The sequence below is a fragment of the Perca fluviatilis genome, chromosome 8 (assembly GCF_010015445.1).
Source record: "Perca fluviatilis chromosome 8, GENO_Pfluv_1.0, whole genome shotgun sequence".
Lineage (NCBI taxonomy): Eukaryota > Metazoa > Chordata > Actinopteri > Perciformes > Percidae > Perca > Perca fluviatilis.
In genome coordinates this window covers 13,602,311-13,619,196 of record NC_053119.1, presented here as the reverse complement: position 1 = coordinate 13,619,196, position 16,886 = coordinate 13,602,311, and the positions used below count along the sequence as shown (strand labels likewise).

The 16,886-nt window shown below is 41.2% G+C and overlaps 1 protein-coding gene across 1 annotated transcript in view; it reads left to right on the top strand.

Moving 5' to 3' along the window:
- The first annotated feature begins 410 nt into the window (after positions 1 to 410).
- mafb (v-maf avian musculoaponeurotic fibrosarcoma oncogene homolog b (paralog b)) overlaps positions 411 to 16,886 on the top strand; it is a 43,685-nt gene continuing 27,209 nt past the window's right edge. The window contains exons 1-2 of the mRNA XM_039807854.1: positions 411 to 1,810; positions 9,026 to 9,096. Of these exons, the coding sequence (XP_039663788.1) occupies positions 837 to 1,810; positions 9,026 to 9,053 (1,002 nt within the window). The 5' untranslated portion in view covers positions 411 to 836 and the 3' untranslated portion in view covers positions 9,054 to 9,096. The remainder of the gene's footprint in view (positions 1,811 to 9,025; positions 9,097 to 16,886) is intronic.

Genomic DNA, 16,886 nt, shown 5'->3' with positions numbered 1-16,886 from the left:
CCTGACTAACAGACTATTCTGAAAAAACAATATTGTTGACAAATATGACTCTAAAAATTGAGTAATGCAATTATTACGATGATGGAAAAAATGTAATATAGGTGTTGAAAGTATAATGACTTGCTAAAAGATGAGGCTACACATGCATTTACCTGATTCTGTCAATCCTCGGAATCTGTTTTATTTTGCTGCTTTAGTTCTATTTCATGAAAAGTGGCAAAAGAATGAATATTAAGTCTCATGTGTCAATCTGCTGATGGGCTTGGACAGTTCAGAAAACTTTGGTTTCTATACTGTTATGCTAATTACGTCCCCAGGCTGGGCTCCTCATTGGCTGAGTCTCAGTCAATTTCATATTTCAGTCCTGACGTCAGGGCGCCTATAAAACTAAGCAATGCTTTTTAACTCGTCGGCTGACTGACGCCTTAGAAAAAAAATCTATCAATCCTAGGGTGGAGTTTTTTTTCCTCCACAAAGCAACTATTTGCCCGGGACACGTGCGTGAACCTCTTCAATTTGGCGCACTAATCCTAAAAGGAGCCATGAAGTGTTAAATGGTAGAAACAGAGACAGCGGCGCTCAGACACCCGCACGCTGGGAGAGAGGGAGGAAACAGCGCTGCTCCAATGCGTCTGTGCAACACAGACTGAAGAAAAAAAAAACTTATCGACTCACAAAACCAAAACCTGCGCTGCGCAATTAGTGCGTGAAAATCCACTTTTTCTCCGGTTTTGAAGAAAATAAATAAAGAAATCAAGCTGGCTCAGTGCGTGTCTCAGCAGCCCACTTTGACAGGTGCTCCTCACCCCCTTTGGAGGACTGTCAACAGCAAGAGGATGGCATCAGAGCTGGCAATGAGCAACTCCGACCTGCCCACCAGTCCCCTGGCCATGGAATATGTTAATGACTTCGATCTGATGAAGTTTGAAGTGAAAAAGGAGCCGGTGGAGCCCGATCGCAGCATCAGCCAGTGCAGCCGCCTGGTCGCCGGGGGATCCCTATCTTCCACCCCGATGAGCACGCCTTGCAGCTCGGTTCCCCCCTCGCCAAGCTTCTCGGCGCCCAGTCCGGGATCAGGGAGCGAACAGAAGGCACACTTGGAGGATTTCTACTGGATGACCGGGTACCAACAGCAGTTGAACCCCGAGGCTCTGGGCTTTAGCCCGGAGGACGCCGTAGAGGCGCTGATCAGCAGCAGTCACCAGCTCCAGACCTTCGATGGCTATGCCAGGGGGCAGCAGTTCGGCGGCGCAGCCGGGGCAGGAGGCGCCATGGCCGGGGAGGAGATGGGATCAGCGGCCGCCGTGGTATCCGCGGTTATCGCTGCAGCCGCAGCTCAGAACGGGAATCCCCACCACCACCATCACCATCACCACCACCACACAGGGGCACACCATCCCTCCTCCGGGTCTCAATCCGGCGGCGGCATGGGGGGAAACCACCAGCACCTGCGCCTGGAAGACCGGTTCTCGGACGAGCAGCTGGTGACCATGTCGGTGCGGGAATTGAACCGGCAGCTCCGGGGGGTCAGCAAGGAAGAGGTGATCCGTCTGAAACAGAAGAGGAGGACACTAAAGAACAGAGGCTATGCCCAGTCCTGCCGGTACAAGCGGGTCCAGCAGCGGCACGTCTTGGAGGGAGAGAAGACGCAACTGATTCAGCAGGTGGACCACCTCAAGCAGGAGATCTCCCGGCTGGCCAGGGAGAGGGACGCCTACAAGGAGAAATACGAGAAGCTGATCAGCACCGGCTTCAGAGAAAACGGAGGATCCAGCAGCGACAACAACCCCTCATCCCCGGAGTTTTTCATGTGAGTCTCGGCGCTGAAAAAGTTTTAATAACCGACCCTCACAAAGAAACAGAAAAAAAGAGAGAAAAAAAAAACTTTTAATCTGCACGCAGCTAAAATCGGTTGTGCTTGCTTGCGTTTAAGCAGCTTTAGACAAAAGAGTTTTACACTTTTCTGTATTTCAAAAGTAGCCTATTTCAGTTTCGGGGTGAGGATCTTGTTTGATTTATGTTTTATCACGTTTAAATGATAGAGCCTAACAAATAGGCCTGTTTAAATGACCGAATAAGAATTCGGCTTCCACAAACATTTTAAAGGATTTCTGTCTAATTCGCGATGCTGCATAAAATGACTAAACACTTTGCTGAGTAGCCTATCCTATAAGTCCGCCCTTACAAGCCTCACCATGCGCCTCGTCCATCCTGCTCCCTTTACCCAAATTAGTTTAATGAAATCCAACTGTCCTCGGGCACAGCAGCTTTATTTTTGATTTGAATTTATTTTAGTTCTTTGTTTAAAGTCAATATAATTTTGATATGAATGATCTCATTTTCATATCGCCCATCCTATTTGTCTTGTGAAAAAAATATCCAAACTCAGAAGTTTGGATATTTATAAAATGGATGTCAGAGTGTAACGGTTATGTGAAGCCATGCATGCTGGTCATGCGCGGATTGTGTTTTGACTTTTTTTTTTCTTTTTCCTTGTTTTTGAGAACTTGTGTATGATGATTGTATTATATCATGATTGTTCAGCCTCATCACCTTTTGGGATTTATTTTGTAAAAAAAAAAAAAAAAAAAAAACTAAACAAAAAAAACGTGTGAACAGGTGCATTCATCCGTCACTTTGCTTTCATAAAGGTTCCCATGGACCCTTCAACATTTATAGGCTGCCTTTGTAGCCCTTTGAGGAAAATGACATTGTGGAATAAAGCAACGTTGTAGTCGATATTGATTTGTACTCAAAGACAACATACCACCAAGGTGAGCAGCATCAGACTATTTAGTAGAAACAATTATATTTTTCTTGACAAATGCAAAGACTAAATAGATTATAGCGATCAACAAGTGGGGCTGAAGATAAAATGCTTCAACAGAAGCAGATTATGATGCATGTCCTGAAATAAATGAGAGATAGGCCACTTTGTCACGCAAACTTGTTGCAACAAATGACCTGTTCTTCTTGCATTTCGTTGTTAATGTGTTTTCCTTTCATTTAAGGAACTTAATTAAGTAAACCCAGAACCCTATGGGTGTTATTCGGTAAATAAACTGTGAACTGTTTGGAAAATAGAAATGATATGTTCTCCCGGTGCTGTAGAATAATTAAGCAAAGCATCATGCAGCCATACGTCTTTTGTGATGATTTCTTAACAGTAAAATGTATTGTGTGGACAGTACAGTTAACTGGCAGACATCGTGTTCACTCTTAAAAATGAAATTTAATAAATATACCATTCATCAATAAACCTTCATGAATGGAACAAATATATTCTGATAATGTTTGTTCTTGTTCTTTTTAGTTCTTGTTCTTTTGAGTTTTGCCTGCTGTTTTTCACTGTGTCTCTGAGGCGACACCACACACCCTGAGCCCTATCATCTCCCCTCGATCTAAACTGAAATATAAACAGAAGAACAAAATGTCAATCTGGTTCACATCTGGTTTTGAATGAAGCGCGATACAGATGTTGCGCACAAGGCGCGTGTTCTTGATTCATAACAGCTCCAAGATCAAGTCCAGCGCAAATGTATGTACTGCAGTCATTTTATACTTTGACTCATTAAGCGTTCTTCCTTCTTTTTTTTGTCCCCTAAAAAAAATACACGGCGAAATTTTCCAAAGTGTTTTCTCTTCTTTTGCTTCTCAAGAAAAAAAATGCATGTTCCTCACCTGTTGCGTAATTAAAAGACAGAAAAAACTAAAAAAATTTTTTTTAAGAGAATCAGACTACAATGCTCATTTTTTCTAATATAATTTCATTATTTGCCCCAGGGCCTAGTAATTATACTGCAGCTGTCCTAGAAAGGTGGAGTTAATGATTGACTTTAGAGTAAACTTGCACTTTTTACTCAGTAGCTGTCCACTTGTTGAATATTGTCTGTGGAAAGTTTCATTTAAAAATCGACCAGAGACAAAGGTCTAGATGACAAAAAACAGTCAAATATAGGATAATAGGCTACATACATATGTCTAACTTTAAAAATAAGAATTTTGACTTCCTGCAAATGATTCCATCTGAAAATAAACTGTACATCCTTTATTTCACTTTGATTTAAAAAAAAAAAAATGCCAATAAGACTAAAAGAGAAAAGCCACAGAAGGCACTCAGAGTAATTTGGTTTTGTAGCGACTGACAGCTCCATAGCTTACAGTCAAACCTGCCTGTGCTCTGACCTGCAGCAGCCTGATGAACTCAGTGCATCCTAAACAGCAGTATGGCTGAGATAAAAGCTACAGGGTCTGGGTTAGGCTGCACAAGGTCACTGCCACCATACGTGTGTGTGTGTGTGTGTGTGTGTGTGTGTGTGTGTGTGTGTGTGTGTGTGTGTGTGTGTGTGTGTGTGTGTGTGTGTGTGTGTGTGTGTGTGTGTGTGTGTGTGTGTGTATAAAGGAGGGATATTATCTTTTCCCACTGTAGGACCTTTGTCAGTCGGAGTGCTTGCATGTGCTGTGTGTGTGAACATAAGGAGAAGTTGTTTTATTTGTGTAGCTCATGAAAACTTTAAAAGGCACACGGCGATGGTGTGTGTGTCTAAACGCAGAGTTTAAGACAAAGACTGTAAAGACTCTGTATTTGATCTGTGTCTCACCTGTACAACAGTGTCTCACACACATACACACACATACACACACACACACACACACACACACACACACACACACACACACACACACACACACACACAGTCACCTGGCGCGCATTGGCTCCCATGAAAGCCCAGAGTGAGGGACAAGATGGGAGAGCATGATCCTCTCATGCCTGAAGGAATGATTTTCTCTGTGATTAAAAGTGAGTGAGAGACAGAGATAGAGCAAGAGGGATAGAGAGAGCAATACAGAGAGAAAGAGAGAGAGGGAGATGCTGGCTGCCTTCCTGCTCCTTTCAGATGATAAACGATCAGAGATGCGTCCTAGCTGAGAGGAGAGGGCCTTTTAGTGAGCATGTGTCCACTAATTTATGGCCTTCCTATCTGATTAGGTCAATATAGTGTGCTATTTAATTACATTTGTGTTATAACCTAGAACTGGAGATGCTATACTTTCACGGCACCCCCTTTCTTCTGCAAGGCAGATAGTCTCAGAGTTTAGCTCAGGACAGTCTTACCTGTGACAGACTTTGTGTCATGGTTCATCGGTTTCCAGTGTTTCTGCTCCCTTATTTAATATGTAAGAATGTTTATAGTGGAAAAATGCTGATCATTGTATAGGGGTGGAAATTGTGTGGGACAATTTCTGCTTGTGTGTGTGTGTGTGTTTTGACTTTGAGACACACCAAGGGGCAGGAGGATTCAGTAGCACTGATTCACTTCCTGTGTTGAAGGAGGACAGAAGGCACAGGAAACAATATTCAGCGCTTCCTCTTCATTTCTCAGCAGATTCAGTGCTACTTTCTCCGCCTTTTGCTTTCTCTCTTTCATTTTTACAGTATGAAAACGTGTGCACATATAGAACACAGACACACCACATTATTAATCTTACCAGTACGAATTGTAATTCTATTCTCCGGCCCACTATATTGACTTCTGCACTGTGATCATTTGCAGTCTGTCCAATGATTAGGTTATTAAAGATAATGTAGTTGTCTGCTGTCACAATATTGGACTCTCTCTTTCAGGTCAACTATGGGAAATCACTTTGAAATGTATCAGTATTGACATTTGAATCATCATCATGTACTTCGTTTTAATGCCTCAGAATTAATAGGACAAAGGATGTGGGCACTTTTTAGTGTCTATTTGTGTGAGTGCTCAATAACCAGCCTGCATTGTCTTTTATTTCACCTTGTGGAGGAAGGGTATAGATGTGCTCTAACTGAATGCATTAGGTCTATAGGAATGAGTCATTTGATCATGACATTATGAGGCGTGTAGCTTTTTATGTCAACGCAAAGGAAATCTGAATAAGAAAAACAAACAATGTCTCACTTAGCATAGAAAAACTCAAAAGGTGCAAAAAATTCCAGGCAGTAATAAACTACTTAATTTAAGAGTAGCTTCAAGTTGCTCAAATAGTTTTGATTTATTAAAGCTCTAATAGGAAGTGTTTTTTTATAATCAGTTGAGAGGAGTAAGTAAACAGTTTATGTCTTAAATATTACCTCAAAAAGTATAATTAAGGTGTCGGTAATAATAATATATGATAATATATTCAATCCACTACGTTAACATTTCATTAAAGGCTAACAACTATCGCTGAATAAAAAAACAATTTGTTTTGTATAGTGAAAAATGCAGTCATTTTGAAACACAATATTTTTTTGTGTACGTTCATTTTCTTTTCTCCCCAGGTTAAAAACATATTCGCATTCAAAAGAGGAAACAATTTCAATCTCTTCCACTCAATCCGCATCTGCATCACTCCACGCGATAAACATTTACATTTAAAGTGATTTAAATCAGCTGCATTTATGTTCCTCTGTGGTCCGTCCATCATCTAGACCTGCAATGCCAGAGCTTCTCTCCCTCTGTCCCTCTCTCTTGTTCTCTCTCTTTCTCTCTCTCTCTCTCTCTCTCTCTCTCTCGTTCTCTCTCTCTCTCTCTCTCTCTCTTGCAGTGTCCTGAGTTATGTGTCATTTATTTGAAACCCTAATAATTTAACTTGTCCCCTCCTGTCGTGCCTGTGCATGTGGTAAGAATGCAGCAGCTGTAAAGATGGTTTGTGCTGCTGCCTCTATATGTATCTTATTGGCTTTACATGGTGATTTATTCCAGCAAATAGAAGCATGAGCAGAGAGGACGTAATGTGATTGTCTGAATCCAATCCTATAGTCTTGTGTTGAATTGAGATTACTGTAAATGCTCAGCTGTAAAAGAATGTGCATACAGGCACATGTAATATGTTTTATGGTTTTCCTTGCAGTAGAATTCAAACACTAGATTTGCATTTGCTCGTATAGGAAGCCCTCCTCAGAATGCATCACTAAAGGGCAATAGATGAAAGCTAATTATGATTTAATTATATGTGATCACAATCTTCTGACAGATAAACATAGCGGAGGCTGTGTTGATGTTTTCAACAGTGAGTTGAATTGCAGGGCACAGAGTCAGTGGAGTGGTGTGTTTTGGACAGTGGCAGCGGGAAACTGAGTGCATTATGCGGCTGTGTGTGTGCATGTTTGTCTATGTGTGCGTGTTTAAGTCTGTGCGTGCACAAGTTTGTGTTATGCAGGGTGGAGCTGGAGCCGAGCCCGACCCCTGTGTGTTTTACCTGCATCTCAATGAAGCGAGCGAGGTGATTTACCCTTCTACTGCAGTCAGCCTCTCTCTCTCTGTTTTGCTCTGTCTCTCAACCAGTCAAACAGACATTGATCTTTTTGCCAGGCAAGGTGACCCACCGTGTTGTTCAGCTCTTCCAAAGTCTCTTCTCTCCCTTTTTATTTGTACCTGGGAAAGGCCTTGACCCCCACACACTGCTGCCATGTAGCAGCCCCTCTGCACATAGGCCTTACTTCCCCTATGTGTGTGTGTGTGTGTGTGTGTGTGTGTGTGTGTGTGTGTGTGTGTGTGTGTGTGTGTGTGTGTGTGTGTGTGTGTGTGTGTGTGTGTGTGTGTGTGTGTGTGTGTGTGTGTGTGTGTGTGTGTCTGGCCCAGTGTACAGCTCTTTGTTTGTCTTCCCCTATAGGTGCGTGTAATTATGTGCAGATTGATTTCTATGGGGCTGAAACTGTAAATTCTAGTTTAGGTACATCTGAGAGTCTGGTTTGTCCATGTTGATGTTTCAGAGTATTTTTTCAGGTGACAGCAGACTTGTCTCTGCTGTAGGTCTGTCAATGGGAGCTCCTATGTAGCTGAATGGGTCAGAGTCCATTTGGTCCCAGTGTGAATCGGATTACAGGGAAATGAATGGCACTCATTGTTGCTTAAAGATGGATTTGGGGGGCATTAATATACTTTGTCGCTCCTTCGCCTCATTTCGCTCTACTGAAGCCCAGCGAAAGGTTTTTCAGGTTTTTAAAGCAGGTTTTCTTTATCCACGGTCGTCTCTGGCATGTGTTCATCGACAGTGATGCACACATGTGTGAATTATCCTTACACGGATGTGTGAATACCCTGCTCTCAGACATGCATGCACCCAAATTAATGTAAACGTGTAGATATGGTCCTCATAAACCGACTGACCAACCTGCTTATTACAGTCATTTTTGAACTAAGACAATTAATCTATTTTTTTGTTAAATTATTTGAAATAATGCACTTAAAATTTGAGGATGGGGTGGTTATAATATTACATATTATCAAACATTATCATAACATAATGTAACGTGAAATTTATTTCAGATATACTTTTCATGTGTATTGATTTTGCTTTTGAAATACCATGTAGTGTGTGTGTGTGTGTGTGTGTGTGTGTGTGTGTGTGTGTGTGTGTGTGTGTGTGTGTGTGTGTGTGTGTGTGTGTGTGTGTGTGCGCATGTGTGTGTATCTGTATCTATCTCTTGGAGAATGAGGTACATCAAATGTATTAATGAGAATCAGCCATATTTCAAAACAAATCCAAACCTTCCATTCATATCAAATAACTGATATCTGATTGGTTGAAATATTTGAAATATTTAAAATAGAATTTTGTTTTTGTGTTGTATGTTTAGGTTTGGTGCTGTTTTATAGCCTACAGTATATGTATATATAGTATAAGTTTATTTATCATGATTTTGAATAGTTTTAAACTTTTCATCTAAATTGTTTTCCTTGAATTTAAATACATTTTTTAAATATTTGATGTATTTTCAAATTGCTTAATAGCATTCTATGAACTCATCTCGTTGGAAAAAATATGACTACCACAAATGTATTGTTCAGTTTAATTTGTATTTAAAATGACTAATATTACTCTGTGTCCCCAGTAATTTGTGACTTCATCTTTTCTCTCTATACCTTTCTTTAAATTCATGGTCCGTTTGGAAACAAATAACCATTACTTAATGTTCAAAGTGTGTTATAACTACAGTGGTTTCCTGTGTTGTTGGATCACAGTGTGGGTTTTATAACACGTTTTCGGTTTCCTGTCTTCGCAGGACGTCAAGAAAATTCCTCCATCTGTGATAGAGAGTTGTGACTTCTCCGCCCCACCACCCTGGAGTCTGAGGTAACTTCTCCTGCTCAGTTTCTAATCTTCGACTCTCCTTTACAAAACACAAATTCATTTAGTACATTGACATTCTTAAAATATTTAAAACTAAAACTGAAGTTTAGTGTTGCAGAAGTTTGACAATTTTATTTCACGTCTGCTGCATGTATATCAAAATACATAATGTTCACACTAAGCTTTTAATAATACTGTGTTTGGTAACTGATCCATTACAATGATGTTGCCAGAATTAATAATAAGTAATTTATATTATTCTTTTAATTTACATTGTATACACAAAATAAGTATCAAACTCCTTGATTCAAGTTTGTACCCGAAAAAGTCCACCTTACATTTACAAAAAAAAAAATGGGTTGCATCCAAGCAAACATTTGAGATATACTACAATATAAAATATACAGCTAGTCAATGCTGAACAGAATTACTGCACAATTCTTTATCTTTAAAACCATTGTTAATGTTTGATTTTATAGTTTAGTCAGAGAAGTAGAAATGTGAATAATAAATATGAAAATCACATTCTCTGTTACCTGCTTTTTGTTCTTTATCCAAACAATTTCAATACAATCCAATCAAAATCAAACAGGAGCCTTACATCTGTAGTTTAATGACATCCGGATATTTTAGTATAAATCTGACACAAGTTTGTATAATGACATGTACCTCAGACATGAAGTCTTCTGAGTGAAATCAAAACCACAAACCACTTGTATGTATTGATCTCATTTAATAAGGCAGACAACGGGGAGTGTTTCACTATCAGATCTTTTTCTCACTTTATATTTAGCTCGATCAAACGCTCTCTCAACTTTTGTTGTGTGTGATGTTATGCAGCTCTCTGTTTTGGGGCTCTGACAGTGCTACTTGATTGACAGGAGGGTGACATGCGCAGTGCTCATGGGATGAGGCCAAAAGTTTTGTCTTGACCCTTCAACCTCTTTCACTCTCCCAGCTCTCTCTGCGGAGACAAACACTGTGCATTCTTTTTTTTTTCTTTTTTCTGGCTGACACACAGATGAACGGATAGCAGTGGATGGCCGGGGATGATAGAGCGAGGCCGGGGAAAGCGAGGGCTAGTTTTTTGCGCTCTCACGTTGCCAGTCGAAAAATAGCTGGAGAGGAAGGATGGATGGAAGGAATCGAGGCAAAGCGAGGGAAGGAGATAAGGGATTGAGGACAGGAAGGCACCTGGATTTGAATGCAGACATGCACACAGAGAACAGGAGGAGGTGAGGAGGTGAGGGGAAGGGAGGAAGGGAGGAAGGGATGGCAGGAGGGCTCCTGGCCGTGGATGCAGACAGACAGGCAGGGTAACCAGAGGCACGCGGTGACCTTCTCTGCTGCTGGAGGATCGAAGGCTTTATTTAAAGGCCTGGTCAATGCTGGGTGCTGCTGAGGTATCAGCCTCGCAGCCAGGCGACTCATCACCACTGTAATACAACTCTCTTACCCTAACCCCCCTCACACACACACACACACACACACACGCGCCCCCGCACACGCACGCACACACACACACACGCACACACACACACACACACAAACACACAGAGACAGCACAGGACACTCTCTGGACACCTCAGGTTTTACACTGTACAGTAGAGAGGCTGGACAGAGGAAACTACAGCATCAGCATCGGCTAATTTTACTGCAGACAGTATACTCTACTTTCCTCATGCGCTCAGCATTGTGAAGCACATGCTTGTTTTGCCTTTGCTTTGCACTCCATCACTGTCAATTTTTTTTATACTGCTGACTAATTAAAAATAGAAAGCATCATGCACGATTTTTTATGTGACGTATTGATACAGTGAGGATGGAGGTGAGAAAAGAGTTAAAACTTGAAAGAACGCAGGCTGCTAAGGTAGGACACCTGCATGTGTGTGTGTGTGTGTGTGTGTGTGTGTGTGTGTGTGTGTGTGTGTGTGTGTGTGTGTGTGTGTGTGTGTGTGTGTGTGTGTGTGTGTGTGTGTTTGAATTTGTGCCAAAAAAACGCACAGGAGCAAATACATGTTTGACGATACTGTAAGAGACCGAACAAAAGTATTTAAAAATGTATATATATATATATATATATATATATATCAACGTGTGTGTGTGTGTGTGTGTGTGTGTGTGTGTGTGTGTGTGTGTGTGTTTGTTTGTGTGCAACTGATAGTCGTACATTTGTAAGTATAATTTTGCATGTTGTGACTGATGAAAGAAGATTCACATAATCAGTAGTGCAGTGTATATTCTGCCCACATCCTTGTGTTCCTTGTTTATAGACAGGCAGTAAAACACATTTATTGCTGCTGTCATGTGACAAATGCTTTTTCTGAATGTAAAGCCATCTTCAGTTTTGGCGGATCAAAATTTTAAAAACAGGAAGAAAAAAACAAAATAAAATAAAGAGAAAAGACAACAATAGAAAGCATCATGCACTTGATACACGTCATTTGTTATGTGACGTATTGATACAGTGAGGATGGAGGTGAGGAAAGAGTTAAAACTTGAAAGAACGCAGGCTGCTAAGGTAGGACACCTGCATGTGTGTGTGTGTGTGTGTGTGTGTATGTGGAGCACGTGTTTGCGCGCTCGCATGTGTGTGGCTGCAGCGTTAGGACACCTGCATGCTTCAGCACTTTCTGGCTGTCAGGAGCTCTGAGGTCACAGGCAGGGGAGTGGAGAGGGCACATTAGAGGAAGCTTCAGAGCCCCCACCCACCCACCACGCATCCACGATTCCTTCCAGCTGCCCCTCCCCGTCATCCCCCCGCCATCCCTCCACCACCTCCACCTCTTCCTACTCATCTTCCCCTCGTGGTGACGGGGTGAGTTGGCCACTCAGAGGGGAGGGGGCGCAGGCATGCAAGGTGCCTCTGTGGCTGACAGCAGGCAGGTCAGGTTTTTGTAGACACGGAAGAGGAGGAAGGACACATGCGCACACGCACGCAGACACATCAAGTTGTGTGAGTATACCAGGGAGGAAGAAAGAGAGCATATATTTATATGTTTGCATGTAAACACGTAAAAAGCTTTTTGCCGTTACATGGTGCTTATTATCAAAGCATTAAATATGGCATCAAAAATGAAAAATATCAACTAGAAGACTAATATTAATGTATATATTGATATCTGTTTAGGATTGATCACATTGGACTACGTGATGATAGGAATCAACTGAAGAAAATTTCAACTTCTCACAAAATACTCGGCAGAGAAAATGTGACTGAATATAGTATCAATGTAGACAACAAAACTGTATATTATGATTTCTGATATTGAAGCAAAAATCCACAATATGATTTCAGATGACAAATAGTACATATTAATGTATGGCCCGCCCTTAATTCAAACATTGATTTGTCACTTATAAAACATTGCAGCTGTGTTGGGTTCCTTTGTATTCTGCAGCGACAAGGATCTGCTCCTCCATCCACAGTTTGACACACTTCACTATCCATTTATTGCCTGGGATATTTATAACTACTAGCTGCTCAGTGTGAGACTCGTTACACTGTTAGAGTCTTGATAGTGACACGGACGTCATCCCTCAATCCAGAAAATCCAAATGACAGGGAGGATATGAACAGGATGTATGCTCATTATTTGGCCTGGTAGAATTGGGGCCTGGATTAGAAATAAATGACAAAAAAGAAAGAAGGTTTCACTCGCTGCAGTTGGAAAGATACACACACTGAACACACGACAACTGTGTTTAGATTTGGATTGTTTTTCAAAATGTGTTATGTGTTTTTGCTTTCTTCTAAACCCAGAGTAGATGATACTTGAGGAGAAAGCTGCACCCCCGAGCCAAACCTCTAAACATCAACGCGCTCTTCTTTTTAACTTATGTTAATATACAATTTTCTCTCCGATATTTCAAGTGTTTAAGCCTGAATTGTGTTGTTTTATTCAAATATAATTAGTTGTAAAGCTGTTACCAGTGTGTGTGTGTGTGTGTGTGTGTGTGTGTGTGTGTGTGTGTGTGTGTGTGTGTGTGTGTGTGTGTGTGTGTGTGTGTGTGTATGTGTGTGAGTGAGAGCCTCAGAGCCACTGTTGTCCTCAGGTTGTGACTGTGTGTTCACAGCATGATTGAAAAAGGAACTTGCGATCAGCCGGAGGTTAGTTTGATATAATGTATTCTCCTGAATCACCGCAGCCAGCAGCCCAGGGCCTTCCTCTCACCCACGGCCTCCTTCCCCTTACACACTCACAAACACACACACATATATACACTACTTCCTCGCTCCCCTCGCGTCACCGTCCCCTCCTCTCTGTTCCTTGCGGTGACTGCCCAATGCTAGCTGCTTAGCGCTGCACCCAGTGTCTAATTGAATTCCAACACTCCGGCGTTAGCTCCTGACGCTATAGAGATGTTAACACGGCACAATACTAACAGTCCTCAGGACGTGTTTCAACACCTAGCTTCTAAAGAGAAAATTAGTGCTAAGCTCACTCTGGCAGCACATGATTTATTCAAAGCTCCAAACTATGTCTTCTGTATCCCCTAAAGGATCGTCTTTTATAGCCATGAGCTGATCAGCACTTCGTATACACACATGCAGCACATGCAGAATATGTATTGTGGCTGTGCTGTTGGTAGACAGAATGTGTGTTTCCTCTAGCTCCTCATGCTTCTACTCGAGTGTATCTATTGTCTCTTATATAAATGTGTCTGCTGGTCTCTCTGCATCCATATTGCTGGCGATGCCGTCCATCCCCTCTCCCTGACACTCTTACTTGTATTCCCTGGCTCTCAAACACCAGCTCTGGGCTTTAATGGCACATATTTCCTGGGCCCGGCTGAAACGGGATGCATCTTCTCCTTGTTAGCTTGATAAATAACCAGGCTGCTGGGAAAGTGCTGAATTTGAGCTTTCAGCCTCTATTTTCTGCTGGATGACATTAATTTTAAGTGCTGAGAAGGAGCTAACTAATACAGACAAATAAATAAGGAGGAGGAAGGGAAGGTGCAGAGGTGCTGGAGTCACTCTGCTGTCCCTTCCCCCTTTTACCTGTTTATACACAAGCATTCATATATGCAATATGCAAACCTGCAAAAATATACAATACACACAAGCAGCGCACACACTCAGTTTCTGAATAGATGCTTGTGTTGTTGTCCAAACTGTGGAATCATCTTATCTCATTTTTAGTACAACTCCTGCAGAGGTCAAATGTTTAACATGTTGCAGGTAGACAGACAGTCTGTCAGGTAGACAGCAAGATTGGCTCCATGCTTTTCTATCTGCTGTCTGCCTCCGTCCCTCCTCTCTGTCTGTCCTTCTCATTCTGTCTCCTGAATTCTGTGTTTCATCAGAATAAGAGATTAGTGTGGCAGCAAAATGGTTGCAGATCACCCATTCACCCATTTATCATGGATAAATTGTATTTATATGAGCTTATAGAGACAACAAAACAGAGATCAGGTTTGAGTCTAAGTAGCTCATTAGTGGATTGCAATTTAAATATTGAGGGTAATAGTTTATAGTTTTTGAGGGGAAGTTAATTATTGTTGCAGAAATGTTGCAGGTTTTCTAGCTAAAACACTGATATTAAAGTATGTTTAAACTGGATGAATAAAGGTTAAATTATATTCTTGCATTTCTGTTTGTGTGTGTGCTGCGACAGCTTGAACAGGTTTATCTCTAAACTGTTTTTAAAAAGCATTTGGAAAAGATTCTCTCTTTGTGTAGTTAAAATCTGACTCTAAGCTTCATCATTTTACTTTTTGTAAATAATTGAGCGGCCCGGGAGCAAAATAGAAAAGAATAGAATCAATTAAAATACAGGATCAAAGGTAAATCTTCCAAAATATCAACTTTTTTTTTAATATTGTTGCCTGTACGTTTCTATTGTTTTTTTTCTTCCTGTTTTTAAAATTTTGATCCACCAAAATTGAAGATGGCTTTACATTCAGAAAAAGCATTTGTCACATGACAGCAGCAATAAATGTGTTTTACTGCCTGTCTATAAACAAGGAGCACAAGGATGTGGGCAGAATATACACTGCACTACTTATTATGTGAATCTACTTTCATCAGTCACAACATGCAAAATTATACTTACAAATGTGCGACTATTAGTTGCATGTTACTACACACACACACACACACACATTGTTGATATATTTTTTTAAATGCTTTTGTTCGGTCTCTTACAGTATCGTCAAACATGTATTTGCTCTTGTGCGGTTTTTTTGCACACACACACACACACACACACTGTGTATACAGTAACACAATACAATGAAGTGGCTTTGGCTGAGGCACCTCATATATTATTTTAACAATGTATAGCGTGGTGAATAAAAAGGTCATTGGTTGAGAACTGGCTCCATGTAACAATAAGATGCATGAACTGAGCACTGCAGGCCCTTCAGTCTGCATCCTGCTGCTGAACGCTGTGAGGAGGAAACACGTGAGATAGATTCTACTGTAGACTGTGTGTGTGTGTGTGTGTGTGTGTGTGTGTGTGTGTGTGTGTGTGTGTGTGTGTGTGCGCGCGTGTGTGATCGTGTGTGTGATCGTGTGTGTGTTTAAGGGGCACCGTTGTGAAACACCTTATAACAATAGATTTACTTGGTCTATCATTATTGATTGTACATTTTTCCCTTCTGCCCTTTGCCTCACTTTGATATATGTCTTTTATTACGACAACATTTTGCTTTTAAAGCACATCGTGAGCTGAGATTTTGTTACTAAAGCGATGCTTTTATTAGACAAATTCTATTTGTGTTAGCATCCGAATACACTCTCGCTCTGCAGATGCGATGCAAGCAATGCCTGTTTCTGTTTGCAAAGCAGGGTTTAATTTTCAGGGTGTATTTATCACATGCTGTCATGTTGTGGTCACATGACCACATGAACCACTGCCAGCAATTAAGGCTGATAAATCACTCATTTACAGGAAGAGAAGGAGGGACCGAGGAAACGAGAGAGGGATAAGAGAGAGGGAGAGGAATAATGAATAGCCTGTACCCCTTCACAGATATTTTATTCTTTCATTTTTTAAACCATGATGTTGAATGTCATTGTGTTTGGGCAGTGTCGTATGAACTGTTGGCAGTGAGGCTCATTGACTCCTACAGGCAAAGACAAAGAGACAGATGGTAGTCGTTTGTGTGGTTTACTGTGATTTTGACCGGACTGCACTGCTTTATTTACTGTTGGAGGTGTGTGTGTGTGTGTGTGTGTGCTGAGTGCACGCCTGCACAATCAAATGCATTTGTGTCATGACAGAGAAAGAGATGCACAACCGTCACTTCTCTCTCTCTCTCTCTCTCTCTCTCTCTCTCTCTCTCTCTCTCTCTCTCTCTCTCTCTCTCTCTCTTTTGGGTTCCTGCTGATAGATTTCCTCTCAGTCTAAACAGGAGACCAAACATACTGATGGCTCTGCATGCAGCTATTTCAGATACCAAACAATGCTGGAATTTAATTAAAAGCATCTTTTATTTTTGTCAGAAGGTAGATGGAAATATTGTTGTAATGCAGACTTTAAACGTTTTTTCTTGTCTTTTCAGCCAGATGGCCTAGAAATTCAGACATAGCACATAACTGTTAACTTTAGTTGCCTATCAGACACAAGTATTAGAGAGGTCCTGGGATGTATACAGGGTCCAAACCTGTCCAGCATCTGTATAAGTTACTTCAGAATATGTGTTTCAGCAGACCGGCTCAGTGCTCTGTAGAGTCTCAACCTGCCCACTCACTTGAAAAGGCTTATTAAAGATTCATGACAAATGACAAAAAAAAGAAAAAATGGGGAAAATGCTTTAAATGGGCTGGAAGAAGAGAGCAGTGG